The sequence below is a fragment of the Chiloscyllium plagiosum genome, unplaced genomic scaffold, assembly GCF_037043375.1.
Source record: "Chiloscyllium plagiosum isolate Xiang-an unplaced genomic scaffold, Cpla_swu_hap1 HiC_scaffold_22, whole genome shotgun sequence".
Lineage (NCBI taxonomy): Eukaryota > Metazoa > Chordata > Chondrichthyes > Orectolobiformes > Hemiscylliidae > Chiloscyllium > Chiloscyllium plagiosum.
This window is the reverse complement of record NW_028270160.1, coordinates 41,943,848-41,969,152: the sequence shown is the minus strand read 5'-3', so window position 1 is coordinate 41,969,152 and position 25,305 is coordinate 41,943,848. Positions and strand designations below refer to the sequence as shown.

General features: G+C 41.6%; 1 protein-coding gene across 1 annotated transcript in view; it reads left to right on the top strand.

Moving 5' to 3' along the window:
• Positions 1 to 24,811, top strand: part of cfap46 (cilia and flagella associated protein 46) — a 237,577-nt gene extending 212,766 nt beyond the window's left edge. The window contains exons 53-59 of the mRNA XM_087999267.1: positions 1,321 to 1,356; positions 2,485 to 2,587; positions 4,710 to 4,822; positions 11,556 to 11,637; positions 15,114 to 15,250; positions 19,933 to 20,049; positions 24,412 to 24,811. Of these exons, the coding sequence (XP_087855393.1) occupies positions 1,321 to 1,356; positions 2,485 to 2,587; positions 4,710 to 4,822; positions 11,556 to 11,637; positions 15,114 to 15,250; positions 19,933 to 20,049; positions 24,412 to 24,536 (713 nt within the window). The 3' untranslated portion in view covers positions 24,537 to 24,811. The remainder of the gene's footprint in view (positions 1 to 1,320; positions 1,357 to 2,484; positions 2,588 to 4,709; positions 4,823 to 11,555; positions 11,638 to 15,113; positions 15,251 to 19,932; positions 20,050 to 24,411) is intronic.
• Positions 24,812 to 25,305: the final 494 nt, after the last annotated feature.

Genomic DNA, 25,305 nt, shown 5'->3' with positions numbered 1-25,305 from the left:
CTAGTGAGTCTGGGGTGGGTAATAAAATCCACATATCTTATAGGATTCATACTGTGACCCAGACTTCAGAAGAACTGTATCAGTGATCATAATGGAGTCCCCACGTGCCTGCTACCCTCTCCTTGCAAAGTGTTGGCGATGAAATAAATATTGGTGAATTACCCTGGCATGAAAGCAGTGATAGTGTTTTAGTGATGGAGGCAGTAAATAGTATAGGTAGTGCAAACATAGTGTGTGTGGTTTTTCCAGTTAAGTTTGAGTTTCCTGAATATTGTTGCTATTGCATTCACCAGCCAAATGGAGATTATCAATCCTATTCCTGACTCATGCCTAATGAGTTGCTTTGTGGGTCAAACAGTTAGTGATTTCTTGTGGAGCTCAGCTTCTTACCTTCTGTTGTGTTATTTACATAACTGATCCAATTAATGTTTTGGTGAATGGTGACTTTTAGTATATTTGATACTATACTTTAGTACACTATATACTTAGTGGGAGATTTGATAGTGTAATGCAGTTGAATGTCAAGGTGACATTCTGTACTCTGTCTCATTGGACCTAGTCCTTGCCTAGAACTTGTGTGGCACAAATGCGAGATGGAATTACCAACTAAGTCTTACATGTGAACACAATTGTGTAATGATCAACAAAGGTTTCCATTTCTGATCTTATGATGGAAAGGAAGTAATTGACAAAGCATCTAAAATGGTTGGGACAAGGACACTGCACTGATCAATGTCTGCATTGATGTTCTGGGCTGATTAGCTTCTGACAAGCATAGCCTTTTTTCTTTGAACTAGGAATGACTCTAGTTCAGGACAGTATTCCAGCAGATTGTCGTTGTTTTAAGGCCGTTGGACCTCTTCATCTTAAAAGACTTCAAATAGAAGTGGTTTATCTTTCCTCCCTTTCATGTGTTTCCTAAGGTTTGATTAAATAAAATAATTATACACGCAATTGTTTCCTTTATTTCAATTGTTTTGGGTTGCTGATGGTCAAATTTGCTTCTAACACTTGGGGTAAAGGAGACCCCATTTTCCCCAAGTTTTCTAAAATAGCATCCAAAGCAGAATGAAAGATCATCTTGTCTTGCTTTTTTCCCAACTGAGATGATTAAGTTTAACACTTGAAATGATATGATTACTAAAACACTGATAACACCAATTTGACAAGTTCACACTACTGCTATAGAACCTGAGGGAAGGGTGAGCTTTTTAGACATCGAGGAAGACAATATCAATAATCCTGCTAGCAGATTGATTATGTGCTGTTGGTTGAAAGTGGAAGTGGCCTCCACTATTTAACCTTAATTGGATTTGTCAGATATTGTGGATCCTTATGATGAAACTAATGACTCAGGTAAGGAGAATATAAATGTGCATTCACAAGTGAGTCTGTATGTTAGGTTTCAAAGCAACAGAGGAACCTCACAACTGATCACATTCATCATCATTGGATATCCCAGCAGATATAGCGAAGCAGTCAAATGTTGATTTTCCTTGGTTTTTCTTATGGGCTTCCTAATAATGTGCAGTTAAAATGTTTAGCTGCTAACTTGGCCTTTGTTTTTAAGATTCCACTTTAGATATTTCCTTGGAAATTATATAACTATGAACTTGAATTAGTTAACTGTCAGTTAATGTTGTCACTTTTTGAGGTTGTTCTTACGTCAAGATTATTTGCAAATATTTTCTAAGAGTACTTAATTGAGATTTGATTGGTTTTTAAACCAAGTGTGATGTCTGGACCATAATGCCTGAAGTGCTCAGATCAGTACTCGACACAATTAATACTAAGAAAAGTGTCAGTTGATTAGGTTAAAGGTTAAATGGCTATGAATTTTATCTTGGCTGCAAAAAAAAGAGATAGTCAGGTAATTGGACCAGCCTACTATACACAAGAGGCCATATTACAGCAGAAAATGTGTATACATCTAAAAGCACAGGGTTTGAGTTATTTTAGTTTTAAGCTAAAAGAACAGCTTAAATGTCTTTATTTATGTTGTCAGTATGAAATACTTGAAAAATGCTGAAATATCTGATAAAAAAGAATATGGTAAAAACACTGAATTCTGGATTATTTTGAGCAAACGTTCTGCGTTGCCAAACATTTAGTTGGGAAGATTATTTTCAGTTATGCAGCCAAAGTCCATTAAGGGCCATTGAAAGGCAATAGGAAATAAAAGTCTGTCAAATTGACAGTGTTCTTTTAAGCTTGAGGCTGAAGCATGTTCTTGCATTATTTAATTGAGTAGCTGTGCTTAAGATTGTTGAGTTTTTTTATTCTAAACATCTAGTCACAAGAAATTGTGTACCCTAAACCTTACCTACAATCTCTATAATTACTAAAATAACTTAATGTTTAAAATGAACTACTTGTATGTCTGCATGAATCAAATTGAGTACCGTGATCTGAAAATTATTAAATGCAACATTAAAACACTAATTAGAATTGGACTATACTCAGCTAATTTGCTATGTTTTTTAGGAGTGTTCAGTCCTGTGAAAGTAATGACAGACATTATAGAAAAATACTTTTTACAGTTCACAGCACACTGGGATGGAATCATGGGTATTGACTATGTTCCAAGGTATGTTGAATTGTTCAGTTTCTTTTTTAGTTTTGTCAAAAGGTTCTATAATGAAGGTGAGTGTCCCAACAAAGTGCTTAATTACATCCTCATTTCTACTCTGTTGCTTGTTCTTTTCCATGTTATTTGCCTTTGTAATTATTATTGCATTTGATGCAACTTAAATCTCGCAATAGGTATATTTTTAACAGATATACATGACTTACATTGATAGTTATCTGGATGATGTTAGACAATTTGAATTATTGACATCCAGCTACCGTCTCACCCCTTTTACGGACCTACCCAATAATCTAGCTGTCCATCTTATCCACCTAATCCATTTATCACACAACTACCCATCTCACTCATTTACTCTTGTTGCCAAAAGGTGGACGACAGGTGGGCATGTCCTGGTTTCCTCCAACACCAAGGATGGTGAATGGCTTGCCAGAGAATTTGTGGTTGGTGATGTTCTTTTGAAGTTTTGACTCATCTCCATTTAGATGGTATGAGTTGTATGTTTAGAAGCTACTTTGGTAAGCTGCAGTGGTGCATCTTCTAGATGATATGCACTGCTGCTATTGTGATTCAGTACTGGGAGGAATTAATGTTTAAAATGCTTGGGTATACAGAGCAAGATTATCCAAACGAGATGGGCAGGGAGTATTTTGTTCGAATAACTGATTGTTCAGATAACAGATAATGTTTTTACAGCACCTTGAGATCTTGTTCTGATAATCCGAAATTCGAATAATTGATGTTCAGATAACCGAGGTTATTCTGAATATGCTAATTAAGTTGGTGGTTTTGTCTTGGATGCTGTTAGCTTCTAAAGAGTGTTTTGAATTAGCATTCATTGAGGCAAGTGGAGAATATTTCATCACACCCCTGACTTGTGCATTGAGGATAGCGACCAAGCTTTTGGGAGTCAGGAGATGAGTTACTCTCCACAGAATTCCCAGCCTCTGATCTGTTCTTGTAGTCAGTGTTTATGTAATCAGCCCAGTTCAGTTTCTAGTCAATGGTAATGCCCTGTATGCTGATTTAACAATGGCCATCACATTGAATGTTAAGTGATGAAGATTAGATTCTCTGAGATGTTAATTGTCCAGTACTTGTGTTACTTGCCACTTATTAGGTCAAGCCTGAATGTTGCTCCAGTTTTGCTGCATATGCTCCAGTACCTGAGGAATCTCAAACGTTCTGAATATAGTGCAGTGATCTACAAACATTTCCACTGCTCACCTTATGGTGAAGGATTGTATTCCATCATTAATGCAGCAATTGAAGATTGTTGGTCGAAGGCCCCTCTGCTAAGGAACTCTTGGAGGGATGCTCTGGGATTGGCCTTCAAAAACCACAGCCATCTTCCTTTGTGCTGGATGTGATTCCAATGAATGGAGAAGTTGCCCCCTGAAAAGATCTCGGAAGAAATGTCTGGGTCAGTTGGAGAGAATGTTTGTGTACCAAGGCACTGCACTCAGTATTGTCACTGCTTGGAAGATTCAGGCCACATTTTCAGGAACTTTTTTAAAAAAATCTAATTACCAGGTAGAACATTTAGAGTTAGAAGTTGGTGAGTTTACATTGTTCTGTTTTGCCAGGGCTCCTTGGTGCCACATTCAGTCAAATGCAACCTTGATGTCATTCTCACCTTACCTCCTGAATTTAACTGTTTGTCCATGATTAGATCAAGGTTGTCATGAAATCTGACACTGAGTGGTCCTTGCAAAACCCAAACTAAGCATCAATGAGCCAGTTATTGCAAAGTAAATGCTACTTGATAGTACTTTGAACAATCCCTTCCATCACTTTTCTAATAATCAAAAGACTCTATTGATTACAACTCTTCTTCACTTGTGCATGGTCTGGCAATGAGATGAATTTTCTGAATTCCTAAAGAAACGTTGATTGCAATCTATGGCTTTTGCAGTGGGAATATTTGATAAAATGTGAGCATTGAGTGCAATAAATGATCCTCCAAAATTGGATACGTGCTTCATGACTGAGGTACAGTAAATATTTGCTTTAGGAAGCTGCATTATAACTATTTTCTGAATTCCTGTTCACCCTGACGTCCCAAGTTTTTGCATTTTAATTTTCCAATTGAGTAATCAATGGTATTTTCTTTCTTTCATAGTCATGCAAATTGGGAAGAGATGCTAAAAAGTTGCAGTGCGTTTGTCTTTTATGGAACAGAGCGTTTTCTTGCAAATGTATTACCTTCAAAACTCATTTCCATGAATCTTCCAGGTATAGTTAGTCATGTTATACTGAGCTGTATGATTAAGATTTCTGAGTTCTTCTCATGTCAGTTGCAGTTCAAACTTCTTACAAAAAGTTCTGGTTATATCATGTGATCACTTACCAATTATCCTACAATTATATAGGACAACAATCTCTCCTATGTGGGCGGCACAGTGGCACAGTGGTTAGCACTGCTGCCTCACAGCGCCAGAGACCCGAGTGACTGACTGTGTGGAGTTTGCACATTCTCCCCGTGTCTGCGTAGGTTTCCTCCGAGTGCTCCGGTTTCCTCCCACATTCCAAAAACGTGCAGGTTAGGTGAATTGGCCATGCTAAATTGCCCGTACTCTTAGGTGCAGGGGTGAATGTAGGGGAATGGGTCTGGGTGGGTGGGCTTCGACGGGTGGGTGTGGACTTGTTGGGCCGAAGGGCCTGCTTCCACACTGTAAGTAACCTAATCTAATCTGTGCTAGTTCACATTCTGTCAGGACATGTTAGAGTGCATGACACTGAAGGCTTGCATATTCGATGTGTACTTTGAGATAATGGACTGTGTGTCAGAACAAAAAAAATGTTCAAGAAATTTATCGAGGAAATGGTTTTGCTTCAAAATTCTTTCTCGCTATCTGGCCCTCTTTTACAATTATAATACTATTTAAAATGCTACCATGCTTTCACTGATCATTTTGTTTGTAAATAAATCTGGAACAGTAATGGCGTGCTCAGGTAGAGGTAATGTACATTTTGCTGAACACATCCGCAACGGTTTGGCCTCATTCTTTTAACTCAAACTGACCTAGAAACATTTGAATGTCACCAATAGTCCTTAAAACCTGCTATAATTTTTCAGTCCCTCAGACAGCAGTGAATTGGCTGCTTTGCACAATAATGCATTCATGATCCTTTGTTATAAGAGATTTTTAAATTATGTTTGTTTTGGCCTCTCTCACCCCTGCTAATCAGGCCATCATGACTTAAGCCCGGGCATTTGTGCACCATTACTCATATACAATTCAGACCTGTTCATGACCTCTTTCCCAAGACAGCTCTGAACAGTCCACAAATGTTGAATGAGCAATCAAGGTAGCATCTAACACAAAACCAGACTTTTTGTTGATATATTATTCCACACCCTTCATGTTATACATGTTATACATTAAAGTATTATTTAGTGTTTGAATCGAGGAGTAATCAAATGGATTTACATGAACACTTGTGAGTGGTTCTATTTTGTGCTATCCAGCACATGCAGTTGAAGTGGAGACAGGCTGCTGGCCTTGCTCCTTTGTGGCTTTAGATGACAGTGTTGGATGTCCTTTGGATGCCTGAAACCTAGAATGGTAAAGCATAGGTCCACCTGCTACCTGTTCATGAGCTGCTTCTGTCATCATGGCTTGATGCAATGTTGTTGAGCCATCATGAAAGGAGTACCCATGAGCTTCACACACCTGTTCTGCCACCTTAGCAAGGCCCATTTCCCTTGCTCCATGTTGAGTGTTGAGTGCATGAAATCAACTAGTAGAAAGTGAGGACTGCAGATGCTGGAGATCAGAACTTAAACATGTGTTGCTGGAAAAGCGCAGCAGGCCAGGCAGCATCAAAGGAGAAGGACAATCGACGTTTCAGGCATAAGTCCTTCTTCAGGAATGAGGAGGATGTGCCAAGCAGGCTAAGATAAAAGGTAGGGAGGAGGGACTTGGGGGAGGGGCGTTGGGAATGCGATAGGTGGAAGGAGGTTAAGGTGAGGGTGGTAGGCCGGAGAGGGGGTGGGGGCGGAGAGGTCGGGAAGAAGATTGCAGGTCAAGAAGGCGGTGCTGAGTCTGAGGGCTGGGACTGAGAAAAGGTGGGGGGAGGGGAAATGAGGAAGCTGGAGAAATCTACATCCATCCCCTGTGGCTGGAGGGTTCCTAGGCGGAAGATGAGTCACTCTTCCTCCAGGTGTCGTGTTGCCATGGTCTGGCGATGGAGGAGGCCAAGGACCTGCATGTCCTTGGTGGATTGGGAGGGGGAATTAAAGTGTTCAGCCACGGGGCGGTTGGGTTGGTTGGTGCAGGTGTCCCAGAGGTGTTCTCTGAAACGTTCCGCAAGTAGGCAGCCTGTCTCCCCAATGTGTAGGAGGCCACATCGGGTGCAGCGGATGCAGTAAGTGATGTGTGTGGAGGTGCAGGTGAATTTCTGATGGATATTGAAGGATTCCGTTGGGGCCTTGGAGGGAAGTGAGGGGGGAGGTGTCGGCGCAAGTTTTGCATTTTTTGCGGTTGCAGGGGAAGGTGCCGGGAGTGGAGGTTGAGTTGGTAGGGGGTGTGGATCTGACAAGGGAGTCGCGGAGGGAGTGGTCTTTCCGGAACGCTGATAGGGGTGGGGAGGGAAATATATCCTTGGTGGTGGGGTCCGTTTGGAGGTGGCGGAAGTGACGAAGGACGATCCGATGTATCTGGAGGTTGGTGGGGTGGTAGGTGAGGACCAGTAGGGTTCTGTCCTGATGGCGATTGGAGGACCGGGGTTCAAGGGCGGAGGAGCGGGAAGTGGAGGAGATGCGGTGGAGAGGGGAAATTGTGGTCTTTAAAGTAGGAGGCCATCTGGGCTGTTCGGTATTGGCTACTCCTTTTGGTTTGGAGGAAGTGGGAGGATTGGAAGGAGAAGTTATTAAGAGTGAGGACCAGTTCAATCAGTCGAAGGAGAGTGTCAGTGGAAGGGTACTGGTTGGTTCGGCAGGAAAGGAAGAAGCGGAGGGCTTTGAGGCCTTCGTGATGGGGGATCGAAGTGTATAGGGACTGGATTTTCCTCCATTACATTGATGACTGTATCGGCGCTACCTCGTGCTCCCACGAGGAGGTTGAACAGTTCATCCACTTTACTAACACCTTCCACCCCGACCTCAAATTGACCTAGACCGTCTCAGACTCCTCCCTCCCGTTCCTAGACCTCTCCATCTCTATCTCGGACGACCGACTCAACATGGACATATACTATAAACCGACTGACTCCCACAGCTACCTAGATTACAGCTCTTCCCACCCTGCCCCCTGTAAAAACGCCATCCCATATTCCCAATTCCTTCGCCTTCACCACATCTGCTCCCAAGAGGACCAATTCCAATACCAAACAACCCAGATGGCTTCCTTCTTTAAAGACCACAATTTCCCCTCAGACGTAGTTGACGATGCTCTCCACCACATCTCCTCCACTTCCCACTCCTCCACCCATGAAGCCCGCCCCTCCAATCGCCACCAGGACAGAACCCCACTAGTCCTCACCTACCACCCCACCAACCTCCAGATACATCGGATCATCCCTCGTCATTTCCGCCATCTCCAAACGGACCCCACCACCAAGGATATATTTCCCTCCCCACCCCTATCAGCGTTTCGGAAAGACCACTCCCTTCGTGACTCCCTTGTCAGATCCACACCCCCCACCAACACAACCTCCACTCCCGGCACCTTCCCCTGCAACCGAAAAAAATGCAAAACTTGTGCACACACCTCCCCCCTCATTTCCCTCCAAGGCCCCAAGGGATCCTTCAATATCCATCAGAAATTCACCTGCACCTCCACACATATCATTTACTGCATCCGCTGCACCCGATGTGCCCTCCTATACATCGGGGAGACAGGCCGCCTACTTGCGGAACGTTTCAGAGAACACCTCTGGGACACCCGCACCAACCAACCCAACCGCCCCGTGGCTGAACACTTTAACTCCCCCTCCCAATCCACCAAGGACATGCAGGTCCTTGGCCTCCTCCATCACCAGACCATGGCAACACGACGCCTGCAGGAAGAGCGACTCATCTTCCGCCTAGGAACCCTCCAGCCACAGGGGATGAATGCGGATATCTCCAGCTTCCTCATTTCCCCTCCCCCCACCTTTTCTCAGTCCCAGCCCTCAGACTCAGCACCGCCTTCTTGACCTGCAATCTTCTTCCCGACCTCTCCGCCCCCACCCCCTCTCCGGCCTATAACCCTCACCTTAACCTCCTTCCACCTATCGCATTCCCAACGCCCCTCCCCCAAGTCCCTCCTCCCTACCTTTTATCTTAACCTGCTTGGCACACCCTCCTCATTCCTGAAGATGGGCTTATGCCCGAAATGTCGATTGTCCTTCTCCTTTGATGCTGCCTGGCCTGCTGCGCTTTTCCAGTAACACATTTTTAAGCTGTTGAGTGCATGAGAATAGGTCGAGGTATGCTGTGTCCATCTTGTAGGTTCATTACTCCACAGAGTTCCGTGTATAGGCGAGCACACATTCATATATCATGCATGTAATGTTACATGTTAGTCATTATTCTCTCAATGGAAGAGGCTTGCAATCAAGCCAGAGAAGTGGGTGCCACTACTCCATTGTGTGTGCATGGCATCAAATACTCTGGAAAGTTTGACAGATGCCCACACATGTCATTCCCTTGTTTCAACACCTGCCACGTTGGTGAAAACTCCAGGAGTGGCAATCTACAAGAATCTCATTGTCACTGAAGTATTGCCTACTCGGTGGCTGCAGCTGTCTGTTTCTCTGTTGAATGCTTGCATGCACACTTCTGTGCCATTCTCAGCAGCTGGTTCCACTTTTGCTAACTAATGCCCACTGACATGAGACTGACTGTGCTGGAAAGGGCCAAAGAATGATCATAGAATCCCTGCAGGGCTATTTGGCCCACCGATCGTCCAAAGAGTAACCTACCCAGATCCATTCCCCTACCCTATTACTCCCTGTTTACCCCAGACTAATACATCTCACCTATACATTCCTGAACACTATGGGTAATTTAGCATGGCCAATCCAGCTAACCTGCACTTCTTTGGACTGTGGGAGGAAACCAGAGCACCTGGATGAAAGCCACGCAGACATAGGGAGAATGTGCAAACTCCACACAGTTACCCGAGATGGAATCGAACCCTGGTTCTGTGAGGCAGCAGTGCTAAACACTGAGCCACCATGCTGCCCATATGATGTGACACTGTCTCAGATAGTGGCTTTGCCATTGAGATTCCACTCCACGGCAGTTGATTCCCTATGTGACTACCAGCCAGACCTCTTGGTAAAGCTTGGTAGTCTTCCCATTCAGTCAACTGGAAAGAGCACCTCTCTCTCACCAAAGTGCATTTTCTGCCTTCAGAAACAGTTCCTGAGAGGCATTGCTAAACTTTGCAGTCACCTTCCTGTAAATCCAACCACCCTGACATAGCCTCCCTTAGTTAGGACCCTCTTTCACTTCCCTTCTCTTTATTATACCATGGTTGTAAGTGTTGTCTTCCCTTTAAATATGATGTGCCCTTTTCAGCTGCTTCAATCATTATTGATTGGCTCCCACACTTCCTGTTGGTTATATGGAAACTAGAGGCCAAATTCACAATGATATCCCACTGCCAACTTATATGGTCATTGTGATTTATTGTGTTTTGGTAAAATTCAGCCCCATGACTTCAAATACCACCAGGAGCATTATGAAGAGCTCATGCAGCTCTCTCTCTGATAAATACTTGAGACCAAAAGACATAGGACCTGAGATAGGCCATTCAGCCCATCAGGTCTGCTCTACCAATTAATGAGATCCTGGCTGAACTAATAATTCTCAGCTCTACTTCTGTGCTTTATCCCTATAATATTTGATTGCCTTACTGATTAAAAATCTGTCTACCTTAGCCTTGAATATATTTAATATTCCAGCCTTAGCTGCCCTCTGTGGTAAAGAATTCCATAAATTAACAACCCTCTGAAAGAAGAAATTTCTCCTCACCTCTGTCTTAAATATGAATTCCGAGATGATGCCCTCTGGTCCTGCATTCTCCAGAAAACTGAAACAATCTTTCAGCATCTACCCTGTCCAGTCCTCTTAAAATCTTATATATTGAGATTTTCATGATCTGTGCAATTTTACTGACTTCCACTGAAGTTCCCATGTGACTGATACTTTGCTGTGGATCACTGAAACAATATTATACATGGGTTATATTTCTTGTGGACTTCATAGAGCAGAATTTCCTTTCAGAGGCAAGATTAGAGATAGGAAAGCCAGAAAATTGTTGCTGACGTGTTCTTGCATCAATCGTTGAAATGTTCAGAGCTTCCGGGCCCACCACTGAGGACAAAACCAACCAGAGAGTGAATGAAGCAGCTGCTCTTCATCCCACCAAGAATGTCTCTTAGTGACAGTTGAACCACAATTATAACTGTTGATTGTCCAGTCAAGGGGCTACTCCTTCATGGTAGCCTGGCAGTTCTGTCATTTTAAGATTTTTCACTTTACCTCCCTGGAGATGCCCTCTCTTTTACAGGCATTGGCAACTCATACTTCAGAAGGTGAGGCTGAAATTGAGTCATTGCCGGAGATCCTTCTATTAACGCTTTGATCTTGGGGCTTGCCTTATCCTCAAGTGGACAATAAATGTGATGTTTGACTTCAGATAGACTGTCCTAACAGAAATCGCATCAGCTATCTGACACCAATGAGACACAAGGTTGGGATTTAGCAATTTGCACAATATCAGGGTTCCTATCCCCCCAAAAAAGTTCTGCTCATCATATCAGCATAGAACAACACTTTTCCCACTTTGCAATTTAATTCAGAGGGACTGAAACTGTAAGGTTTGATATTGGCATAGATTCTTTTGTGTGCGTAGACATTAGTAGTATATGGAAGAATAAAAAACTATCAGATTGGATATTAAAAGATACATTAACTTTTGGCTTTCTAACAACTTATGATTTGACTTTTATTCTGTCACTTCTGTTTACCCAGAATGCCAGTTGATGATTATTCTGGACCTGGCTCAGACATGTCAAAGTTTTCGTCATCAGTCCGTTCTGGACAGACCAAAGAGGTAATGCATAATGCATTGAAAATTTGACATGGTTAAACAAGTTGTCTGTTTCTTAAGCATTTGAATGTTTATGCATTGCCTTTTCTTAAATTCAAATTTACTGGAGACTATGTGCAATTCTCTTTCCCATCAGAAACAGAACCTCAATTTTATTTTGACTCTTAGTTGTAGTTAAATGGTTAACACCAACTGGCTGAAATTTAAACAGCGACCAAAGGCAAGATAACATCATAGCAAATGAGGCTAGGAGCCTCAGAGGTCGGTGCTAGGCCCATTGCTGTTTGTTATCTATATCAATGATTTGGATGAGAATGTACAAGGCATGATTGGTCAGTTTGCTGATGACACTAAAATAGGCAGTACCATGGACAGTGCGGAAGGTTAACAGAAATTGCAGCAAGGCCTTGATCAGCTGGGGAAGTGGGCTGAGAAATGGCAAATGGAGTTTAATATAGGTAAGTGGGAGGTCTTGCATTTTGGAAAGTCGAATCAAGGGAGGAGTTTCATGGTGAACGGTAGGGCCTTAAGGGGCGCAGTGGATCAGAGGGAGCTTGGAGTTCAGGTGCATGGTTCTCAGAAAATGGAATCACAGGTAGAGAGGGCAGTGAAGAAGGCTTTTGGCATGCTGGCCTTCATCAGTCAGAGTTCTGAGTAAGGAAATTGGGAAGTTTTGTTGCAGTTATACTGATGTTGGCGAGGCCGCACTTGAAGTATTGTGTTTCGTTTTGGTCACCTTGTTATAGGAGGTATGTTATTAAACTGGAAAGAGTACAGAAGAAATTTACAAGGATGTTGCCTGGGCTCAATAGTCTGAGATGTAGGGAGAGGTTGGACAAGCTAGGACTTTTTTCTTTCAAGCCAAGGAGACTGAGGACGGGGGCCTTATAGAGGTGTATAAGATCATGAAAGGCATGGATAGGGTGAATGCACTCAGTCTTTTTCCCAGGGTTGGGGATTCAAGGACTAGAGGGCATCAGTTTAAGGTTAGGGGGGAAAGAATAAAAGGGAACTTGAGAGGCATCTTTTTTACACAAAGGGTGGTATGCATATGGAATGAGCTGCCAGCGGAGGTGGTTGAGGCATGTACATTAACCACATTTGGACAAATACATGGATAGGAAAGGATGAGAAGGATATGGGCCAAGTGCAGGGAAATGGGGTTAGCATGGATGGACATTTTGGTTGGCATGGACCAGTTTGGGCCAAAGGGCCTGTCACCATGCTGTAGCGCTCCAAAACTCTATGACTCTCAACACTTTAGCTCCTTAAGCTAATCTATCATTCAGTACGATCGTGGCTGAACTTCAATGTCAACTTAACTTTTCTACCCAAATCCATTGATTCTCTGAGAGACCAAAACTCTGCCAGTTTCAGTTTTGTTCTTTTTAACTTATTCATTCATGGGATCTGGGCATCAGCTGCTGAGCCAGCATTTATTGCCCATCCCTAGTTAACTTCAAGCAGGTGAGCTATGTTCTTGAACCATGACAGTCCCTGTGCCATAGATACCCTACAATGCTGTTACGGAGGATATTCCAGCATTTTGACCCAGTGACACCGACGGAACAGTGATATATCCCTACGTCTGGATGGTTAGTGACTTGAAAAGGAATTTGCAAGCAGCAGTGTTCTTGTGTATTTGCAACCACTGCCCTTCTCAGTAAAAGTGGTTGTGGGTTTGGAAAGTGCTTTGGTGAATTTCTGCAGTGAGTCTTGTGGATAGTATATGCTGCAGCTGATGGTGGCATTATTGATGGAGGAACGAAAACAGGCTGATTTATCCTGGTTGTTGCAGAGTCTCTTGAGTGTTTTTGGAGCTGCACTCATTCAGGCAAATGGGAAATATTCCATTGCACTCCTGAAACGTGCCATGCAGATTTAGATAAACTTTGGTCCATCAGGAGATGAGTTATTCACTGCAGGATTCCCAGGTCCTGTACTTGTCATCACAGTACTTACATGGCTAGTCCATTTCAGTGTCTGGTTAATGGTAATGCCAGGATATTGATAGTGGGGAGTTCAGCAATGCTAATGCTTTTGAACATTCAGGGGTGATGGTTAGGTTTGGTCTTGTTGGAGATGATTATTGATTATTGTCTGGCACTTTGTGACAAAAATGTCACTTACCATTTGTTAGCCCAAACCTGGAGATGTTGCAAGACTTGTTGCGTTTGGAGAGGAGCTGCTTCATATCTGAGCAATTGCGAATAGTGCTGAACGTTATGCAATCATCAGTAAATATCCCCACTTCTGACACTGTGATAGTGAAAAGATTATTTATGCAGCAGGCAAAGATGGTTGGCCCAGGTTACAACTCTGACAAACTCCTGAAAGATTTTCTGGAGATGGGTTGATTGACTTCCAATAACCATAACCATGTTCCTTTGTTCTGGCTATAATTCCAACCAGCAGCGAAGTACTCGCTGCCGGGCAACCCCCCACCCAACCCCCAACCCTGCCACCCCAGTTCTAACAAACTCCAGTTTTGTTCAGGATCCTTGAGGTCACACTCAGTCAAATATCGTCTTGAAACTCGGTCAAATATCGTCAAAGAAGTCACTGTCACCTCACCCCCAGAATTCAGCTCTTTTCTCCATGTGTAGACTCAGGCTGTACTGAGGTCAAGAGTTGAGTGTTCCTGGAGGAACCCAAACTGAACATCAGCAAGCAGGTTATTGCGAAACAAATGCTTGAGAGGACTTGTGATGACCCCTTCCATCACACTACTGATGATCAGGAGGAGAGCACTGAGGAAGAATCACAGGATTCTTGCAATGCAGAAGAAGACCATTCATCCCATCGCACATGCACCGGTTCTTCAAACGAGCATCATTGCCTTATCCCAATCTCATGCTTTTTCTTCAGCAGTAATTAACTGGGTCAATTTGTCCCACTTTGAGTATAGGACATATCAGGTTGACTTTCCATATTGTCAGGTAGATCCCATTGTTGTAGTTTTGAATATACAGAACATTGAGTCTCTACAACTTGCTTCTACATTATATCCCTTACTCACCAATATCTTGACACAGGTTTTCAACTTGAATCCTTTAATTATGCCAGACGTACCTCCAATGGCAAGGTTACCATAGACAAATCCTGCCATAGCTTGTCAGGAATGGCAAGAAGCTGTTGAGTTAAGAAGCACCACAAAAATCTTCAGTAAAATTTAATCATGGACTAACTTGTCAATTATTGACTGGGGCTATGGGAGAATGGTTTCACTTGTCAATGATAGCATGATGGATATAGAGGCACAATTAGAGGTCCATTACAAACTATTTTAATTCTCAGTAATAACTTAGCCCAAAGATTGCCACCAAAGCGATGTCCAACATTTGTATGGACAGTTAAGAGAAATTATTGTGAACAGTTCACTCCACGTTCTGCACTCTCCTTGGTCTAAAAAAGACTTTTTTTGCCTCACTATGTTATCCAAGTATTTACTAATTTCAATTTTCTTTAATCTTCTGTAGTGCAATGCAGCTGTCAACAGAGAAACAAATGGATGCAGCAATACTTCTAAGCCTGACTGGAGTTCGCTGCCTTATGATGAATCAGTGGCATAGTACACTTCAAAACAATGCCAAAACATTTAATGAACTTGCAAAAAGTAAGTCTTACAATTGTTTTGCACAACGTTTAATATTCCTTTTTTTAAGTAAAGGTAATTCCATGTAACAAAAAAAGGCACAGCCTCCACATTCGAGAAAAATTTGCTTCATAACATCTTCTTTAATTCTCTGACATTATGTGAAGATCTTAGCATGTCTACCTTATAATTCTTGTACTTTTGAATAACTCTTACAGGTTTATCAATATTCTTAACTCTAATAAAAATAGATTGAAGAATTTTTTCAAAACTAGAATGAAGCTTTTCCATGTCATTTGCGTCAGGCGTTCGATTTGTGCACTTTGAAAAAAAAATTATGGTCGTAGCTACTTTCAAATTGCAGCATCGGAGCTGCAAGCCAGGAGGAGTATGTGCATTTGTTTAGCATTGATCATTGCTGTTCTTTACAAGCATTCAACAACAGCTGGGAGTAAGGAAAAGCCATTTGATCTATTGGCAGTAGGCTCCGGCTCCAAACTGTCCCAAATGTTTATGTATATACTATCCATGTTTTGACACATGATCGTAATACCTGCTTTAAATCTGCTTTTCAATGATTTATATTTTTGACCTCTGATCTGACTGGACTGAATTATATGTTAATCTCAATAAATTTACAATTTCTCCTGTCCCTGTGCCCTTCACACAGCCAAGTTAAAGCAGCAGACTATCTAAACAAAATCACTTGAGAACGGCACCCTATTCATTCAAGATGCAACCACATTGCCTCCTGTCTTTACTAGCCATAAAAGACTTATATAAAGAGACTTATATCTCAATAACTTGTGGGATTCCTGATGAAGGGCTTTTGCCCGAAACGTCGATTTCGAAGCTCCTTGGATGCTGCCTGAACTGCTGTGCTCTTCCAGCACCACTAATCCAGAATCTGGTTTCCAGAATCTGCAGTCATTGTTTTTACCACCGGAGTGAATACCCAACTTTGAAATATTTCTTTCTAAATTTCATGTCTTAAAAAAAGAAAATATCATTTTTTAAATCTATAAAATGTATCAATTTTGATAAAAATGAACAAAGAATAATTTTTTATCCATGGCTTTTGGTTTTCATCAGAGGCCAGGATTTAATAGTGTCAAAACAGATGACCTCTCGTGGTACAGGGGTGTACAGTAGCATATCATGACATCTATTTGGGCTTCTAAAGTCATCATACCAAGAAATAGCATCATGGATGGGAAGCAGTGAGTGAAATGAGACCACCCACTCGCCCCCTCCCCCCCCGCCCCCATATCATCTGATTTAGATTATTAAGCCTTGCATTTCTTATGGTGTCAGTGTCTACAATAACTACAGTCCAGACAGACTGTGATAATTCTGTGCAACTTGATGGTAGATGATGGTACAGGTCAATTCCAGTTCCTTGCATTGAGGCTGGTGGCTAGTGGCTCTGAATATCTTGGCCTCAGACTTGATCTGTGCTTCAGTAGAAACACATGCAGAATTCCTAGGCCTCAACAACAACATCAAGTTTACAGTGGTTGAGGGTAATCAATCAAATAGATCCATAGGCTCTGGAGATGTGGCTGGATTGCCCCAAGTCCAAGAAATCTTTGACTGCCACATGTGGTCATCAGGGTTCCTATAGCCAGCCAGAAGCACTCATGAATTACAAGGGACTTCGCTCCTTTAATGTTCAAATGGTCCACAGTGGATCCTGTAACTGTATGAACTCTAATCCATGGACAGGATACATCCTCAGTTCACAGAGGCAGCACGAATAAATGACTGATGAGGAACATTTGATTCGACATTAAAGAGAACAGACATTGATTTGCTTAAGTGAGATTTTGGATGGCTGGACTGATCAGGGAGTATTGCATAGTAATACCAGTAATAATCTTGCTAATTGTGAATGTGCAAGTTGTAGCAGGCGATCTCAAGCAATACAGGGAACAGGTCCTGGCTTTAGAAGACATCATAGATTATGCAGCATCCTTATACAAGGATGGTGAATAGGACTCTGAAAAAGAGCTGCAGCATTCAGATTAGCTTCCTGGACCACTTGGAGGGCCTCAGAATTTAGATGGTACAAACAAGTTGGGAGGTTGCAATCCTAAAATATTTTCATAAAGTACATCATGCCAGCAATCTAGTATAACAAGGATCCAATTACTGGCCCACTACAACTTTAGTTGCCCAACAATAAGGCTTCGTTTTGACGATTAGCACATTGCATCTCGGAGATAGTTCCTCCCATCATAAGACCATAAGATATAGGTAGAGAATTAGGCCATTCAACCCACTGAGTCTGCTCAGCCAATCAATCATGATTGGGGTTGAGACACATATCATTCTCCAGCCTTCTCCCCATACCCCTTGATCCCCTTACAAAGCTCTGTTGTAAGTATAATCAATGACTTGGAGTCACCATTGCCCCGACTTTCTTGAAATTCAGATATGCTGCTGATGTCTTCCATTGTGGAAACTGATGCAAAGTACTTATTCAGTTCCCCTGCCATTTATGTTTTTCCTGTTACTACTCTGGTCTCAGTTTCTAGCTATCCAATGTGCTTTCTTGCCTGTCTCAACTTTTAAATATCTAAAATAGAATGCTTGAAATCTTCTTCTTTTATACCACCTGATGAAGGTGCAGCGCTTTGAAAGTTAGTGCCTCCAAATAAACCTATGTCCTGGTATTGTGTGATTTTTAACTTTGTCGACCCCAGTCCAACACCGAAACCTCCAAATTATTGATATTACTTGCTAGCCTGCTCTCGTTTCATTTTCCTGGCCACAATTCTTTTAAAAAATTACCCTCTGCTGGTCTTTAAAGGCTTCCCAATCCTCATAAATCAGTTCTGAGGAAGGTTCGCTCAATCCAAAACACTAACTCTGATTTGTCTCCACTGAGAACAACCTAGCTCTCAATGCTGGCAAAACCATGGAACTCATTATTGACTTTCGGAGGGATATTACTCATGCCCCCCTACTCATTAACAGCACAGAGGTGGATGAGTGGAGAGTGTCAAGCTCCTGGGAGTGATCATCCACAACAAACTTTCTTGGACTCTTCATGTGGACGTACTGGTTACAAAGGCCCAACAACATCGCTTCTTCCTCAGGCAACTGAGGAAATTTGGCATGACGGCGAATACCCTTGCCAACTTTTATAGGTGCTCCAGTGAGAGCATTCTGTCTGGATGTATCACTACCTGGTATGGCAACAGTACCATTCAAGATCAGAGACGGTTACAGAGAATGGTCAACTCGATCCAGACAATCACAAAGGCCAACCTCCCGTCTATAGAATCCATCTACCAGGCCCGCTGTCAAGGAAGGGCCGCCAGTATTCTCAAAGATCCATCCCACCCTGGCAATGATTTTCTACAACCTCTACAATCAGGGAGAAGGTACAGAAGCCTGAACATGTGCACTAGCTGGTTTTGAAACAGTTTCTACCCTACTGTTGTTAGAATACTGAATGGACTCATAAACTCTTACCATTCGCCTGTACCTGTGTTTTTGTTTTTGCCACTGTTTACCTATTATTTACTTATCTATGCTACTTAACTGTGTGATCTGCCTGTATTGCTTGCAAGACAAAGCTTTTCACTATGCCTCAGTGCACATGACAATAAATTTAATTCAGATGCTTCCAGACCTGCTGAGCTTTTCCAGAAATTCTGTTTCTGACAAAAGCATACTATATTAATATTTCATTACAGCACTATCTTCATGTCAGCCATTTGTAGCATTTCTTATTTGATATCCTTGGCAAGGGAATCAAAGAATGCTAAGAAGGCGAATTCAACCATCAGAACTATTTTGACAATCTTCCAAACACAATGATACATGAATCTAAATGATTTCCTGCAGTGAATGTCCCATCAAATGCTGCTTTTAGCCATGCCACTCAGTTTAATGAAGCAATTTCCACTAGATTTTACTCAGTCAATATGCTCTCTCAACCAGCTAAAATTACACTGGAAACCAATTTTTATTATTTACTTTATAAATGACCAACGCACTTGCTTTGTACAGTTGCATATGCTACTTGAGGCAGCTATCAAGTTCACTGGTCCTCGGTGGGTTTCCAGTGATTATGGAGACATTGAGTTCACCTGGTGTGTATTTAAGGTTAAAAACAGGCCCTCTGAGTTTTTTCTGCAAGTGTTCACCTTTCCTTAAAACTGTTTGTTTGTCAGACTAATCTAGTGCATTGCTTCAAGGATCCACGGATTTTTAAAAAAATCACAAGCAACTTCACGTGTGCGCTGAGGAACCAGTGGAATGAATTTACCTGTGATAATTATGTATATTTCTCGAGAATAGAAGTCTCTATCAATTTTAGTAACAACAGCAATATTAGTAAAACATTTAGGAATAGGAACTGCATTATTTTCCCTCCATGGATGACTTTGAGACAATGTGCATGAATATGCACAAAGTATTCCTGGAGTTATATGAATAAAACCACTCACTCATCTTTACCTTGATTTGTATTTAGATTAAATGTTAATGCCAAGAATCTCATTTTCCAATGTCAAGCATTATTCTGAGTATATTAACTACTTTAAATGTTTCACTGCCTAAAAGTTATAAATTATAAGCTCTCAATAAACTATGTTGATTACTGAATTTATATTTGGATGAGTTAATATTGCTAACTTGTGAATATACTAAGAGTGATGACTTTAACAATTGATGGTCATGTTTGTTTTTAGATTTGTTAGAAGTTGGCAAGACAACTGGCCAAACAATTCTTGAAATAATTAAATCAGGAGCACAAAATGATTCCACAAATGGTGATGAATTGCCTGATAAGAATCCAGATGCTTTAGGTATGTAAACAGTTGTCATCCTACTTTGCAAAACTGGTGAGTACAGAAATCAAAGGTTCATGCAACTGGACATGTGGCTGAGGAGATAATGTGGGAGGGAAAACTTTAGATTTCTGGGGCTCCTGGACTGGTGTAGAAGGAGGTGGGACCAGTACAATTTCTATAGATGGAATTTTCACAGAGCCAGGACTTGTGATGGGAAGGTTTGCTAGTGCTGGTGGAACAGTTTAAACTAACTTGGAAACGTGTCTGTAGATTGAGAAAGGGGTGAAAAAAATTTTTAAAAGTCAGAAAGTTTGAGAGTGAACATGGGAGGACAAGAAAAGAAAGGCTACAAAGTAGATAAAAGGAAGTTGTTCAATAACTATTAGCATATTTGTCAAAGGAAGGAGTCTAACAAGCAAACTGAGCTGAAAGCACTTCCATAACCATGAAGTGCTTTGAGAGGATGACCATGGCACACAATTCCCAGCCTGCCTCGCTCCCCTGAAATTTGCGTCCCAATGTAACAGGTTCACAGCAGATGCCATTTTCCTAACCCTGCACTCTTCCCTCAAACATCTGGACAAGAACACCTACATTAGATTCCTATTCATCAACTACAGCTCCGCCTTCAGCAACATTATCCCCTCCAGGCTGATCTCAAAACTCTGAGACCTAGGTCTTGGCTCTGCCTTCTGCAACTGGATCCTCAGCTTCCTGATCCACAGACCGCAATCAGTGAAGGTAAACAACTGTACCTCCTCCAAAATAACACTCGACAGTGGAGCCCCCCAAGGATGCTTTCTCAGCCCCCTACTGTACTCCCTGTACATCCACAAGTGTGTAGCCAAATTCTGAATGAATGCCATCCACAAATTTGCTGATGATACCACTGTGGTAGAACGGATATTAGACAACAGTGAATCAGAATACAGAAAGAAGATAGAAGACTTGGTGTCATGATGCAATGATAACAAGCTCTTTCTCAATGTCAGCAAAACAAAAGAACTGATCATTGACTACAGGAAGAAAGGAGAAGAACATGTTACCCATCTACATCAATGGAATGGAGGTTGAGAGGGTTGAAAGCATCAAGTTCCTCGGAGTGACGATAACCAAAAGTAAGTCCTGGACTTCCCATGTAGATTCAGTGGACAAGAAGGCACAACAACCCCTCTTCTTCCTCAGCCAGCTTAGGAAATTCAGCTTGTGCATAAAGACCCTCACCAACTCTTACAGCTGCAATATAGAAAGCATTCTATTTGGGTGTATAACGGCCTGATATGGCAACCACTCTGCCCAGGATCGTAAGAAAACACAGAAGGTGGTGTGCACAGCCAAGACCATCATGGAGGCCAACTTTCCATCCATGGACTCCATTTATACTTCCCATTGCTGCAGAAAGGCTGCCAACATCATCAAAGGCCCCTACCACACCAATAATGCTCTCCTACAGCCTTTTCCATTTGGCAGAAGATGCAGAAGTGTGAACACATGTACCAATAGGTTCGTGAACAGCTTCTTCCCTGCTGTTATTAGACTGTTGAATGGATTCTCTAACTTCAAATAATGTTGCTCTTGCTAATATTAATCTTGCTCCATGCACCTCCTGTCTGGCGGAATCTGTATAGGCAAAGGTGAGGACTGCAAATGCGGGAGATTAGAGTCTAGATTAGAGTGATACTGGAAAAGCACAGCAGGTCAGGCAGCATCCGAGGAGCCAGAAAATCAATGTTTCGGGCAAAAGCCTTTCATCACAACTCATTCCTGATGAAGGGCTTTTGCCCGAAACATCAATTTTCCTGCTCCTCGGATGCTGCCTGAACTGCTGTGCTTTTCCAGCATCACTCTAATCTAGACACTGGTGGAATCTGTATGCCTCACTCTGCATAAGCATTCTATGATCTGTATGTCCTTACTATGATCTGCCTGTACTGCTCACAAACAAAGCATTTCACATACTTAGGTACCTGTTACTATAATAACTCAAATCATAGAGACTTGGATGTGGAATATCACAGCTATCACTGGAAAAGGCAGAATGGCAGCTCAACATAGGAATACAGAGGAGGATTAAAAAAAAGCAGAAGGGATTGCAATATTAGTTGAATAGCTCATTGGACATGCTAGAAAGGTCTCAAATGAGGTATTAAGATTGACCTGAGCAACAACAAGAAGGACAATCACACTGCTGGAACTATACATTAGATCTCAAAGCAGAGAGGAAAATTGTTCAGAGGCACAGAACCTGTACGGCAGCAAGTGTAGGTAATATTAACAAGGTGCAAATCAGTTTGAAAGGTATAGAGGATTCCTTAAAATACATTGAGATAACTTTTTAAGCCCATATATAGTGAGTCCAGCAAGAGAAGGGATAGTTCTGAATGTAAATGAAGCTTGTCAGACAAAAGGGATCTCAGTGAGAGAATATTTTAGAAGCAATAATCATAACACATTTAGATCTAGTGAAGTTGGGGCAGAGGATAAAGATAGATCAAAAGCATAAGTTTTAAACTGGGAAAAGGCAAATTTTAGTCAGATGAAATGTGATTTTGCAAATATAAACTGGATATCGCTGCTTGAAGATTAATCAGTTTCAGAGCCGTTCGAAGCATTCAAAGAGGCAATAATTACAGTTCAGAACAAATATGTTGATTTCTTCAAAGAAAAACAGTAGGACTCCCAGATCTAGGCTTTACTGAAGACAAGCCTGTGTTCAAGTCCTATCTGCTCCAAAGGAATGGTATAGCATATCTGAACAGGTTGATTAGGAAATATAATACATGAATTTTAATATGCCTTTTACCAAGGTCCCATATGGCAGACTGCTCAGAAACTTAAACGCTCGTGTATCTGTGGGAAAGTAGTCAATTCAATCCAAATTGATGCAGTGATAGAAAACAAACCTAGTGGTCAATGGGTGTTGTGATGGGATGCTTCCAGTGGATTTCATTGGGCTCAGTAGTGATCTGTCATTGTTCATAGTGTATAGCAGTGAATTTTAGCTTAAATATTGGGAGTATGATTCAGAAACTTGGGAAAACTGGCTCAGTGATTAACAGAAAGGAAGAAAAGTGTTGACTGCAGTAAGATATCAATGGACTTAAGTCGAAGAAACATAAGAATGCAGGAGAACAGACAAACCAAGGGAATACACAAAAAATGGTAGGATTCTGAGAAATAATGATGAACAGCGAGAGATCTTTTGAGTCCTCTTCCATAGATCCCTGAAGGCAGTGGGGTAAGTAGATAAAAGTGATCACCTGAGATAAAAAATAACACATTCTCCAACCAAGTTTGAATGGCTAGATGTGAATCTCATTAGTAAGTGGTGAGAGGTCTATTTGCATTTATTTGCATGCTACCAGTACTTAATCTCACCTCATTGATATGCATTCTCCTATTTGCCATGCATGGATTAAAATAATTGCTGACAGTTACAGAAAGAAAGTCAGAGCAGGTATCTGGTGATTCAACTTGCCACATATTCCTGGGGAGGGGATGGTGAAGAAAGCATGGAGGTCATGGCTCAATGTAACCAGGCCATTGAGAAAACAACACCACTTGAACCAAATAGGTTGTGCAATAACTGTGCCTTCAACATTGAATTGACAGGGACATTGATAGGATGCCTTATTTACACAGGGTATGTAGGTACTGGCTGAGTCCTACTGCATCTCAAGTACCTGCCTGTTGTCCACACAGACCAGAAACTGACCACTCAAGCATCAGTGTGTTTCTCTGAAGAGAAAAGCTGTGATTTTAAAAAATGTAAAAGGTGTCACTGTAACTCATTGAATCTCAAGACTCAGCATTACTTGCTTCAGTGCAAACTCAAAGTTTGACCCAAACATTGACAAGTATTTGTGGAGTTCAGGATAGCCCCTCCCTAAGCCACCATTGGCACTGTGGAAGCGCATCTCATGAAGAAATGTGAGGTGAAATTATCTGCATCCCTGAGAAATTGGAAGCTAATATCAACACAACTTTCTGTGTAAAGGTGTTGCTTTAAAAAAAAAATCCCTAATATTTGTCTCCAGAATGGATCCCTTCATGGTGAGCTCAGGTGCCCGACAGATGTCCATTATGCCTCATCTCCCAGGATGTCAGCAGATTTGGCTGGATCCTGTTGAAGCTGAAGGAGTGGTGTCTGCCAGTATATGAAATCTTATCGTTACACCATTAATGCATTATTTAGTATCCCATGATTAACAATAATATTTTAGTGTATTTCCAATAACTTGATACAGGCATATTAATTGCATATGTTTAAGTCACGTAAATGTGAACGTGAGTAAATATGAATCTATTTCAAATATGTTGTGATAATGTGCTTGGTTGCATACTTAAAGAATTCTGTTTTTTTTCTCTCCCTTGCAGTGGAAGATGATTCCTTAACCAGACACTTTACCTTACAGACAAGCAACCATCCAGAAGAATTTCACAATCAGCAAACTGCTTTTAATTTCATCCTATATGGACTACCAAATCTAATTGTCACCTAGTCCATTGAAAGACACAATATTAAATCTTCTATTATGCAGTTTTGCTATCTTTTTGCTGTAAGCTGCTAGAAATCAGTACACAGTTGATCAAGAGTACTCTCTCGTTCAACCTCACCAGTCCAAAATACTTTGGACCAATAATTTTTCAATTTGAGTATAGAATGACATTAGAATGTCACGAGTGTGGATCAGAAAGTGCAGTAAATAGAAGTATTTACCTGATGTATAAAACAATGATAAAATATTACAAAGCAATAATAAAAGATGTTTACTTATCCAAATATTGTATCTTCTGTGTTTTCACTCCTGAGTACCATATTAAAATGATTCCAATGATATAGAGGGGAGGAGTGATTCCATACTCTGCTTAATTTACCAATAGTTGGAAGGGGAGTAGAAGAAGGTGGCTGAATATCAACAGCAAGAATAGCTGGTTCTGGTTCCTGTCTGATATACAGTCGCCCCATGGTGTGGCTTCTGCAACCGGAGGTCCTCTCATGATGTGGCAATAGCCACAGCGTTTGAATTTGAGTTTATCTGCTCTGACAGATAGTCCCCTGTTCTCACAGGCTCCAGCCATTTCTTCTGATTAGCTCTCCCCCTCCCCCATCACACCAGCTGCACTCTCAGGTCTCACAGAGAGGTGATGACAATTTTCAAGCCTCAAAATATTGTCCCAGTGGGAAAAGGTTTGAGAAGCACAACTTTACCAGTTTAAAGTTACTAACACACCTTGTAATATATGAACATAGTATTTGAGTGATGTTTA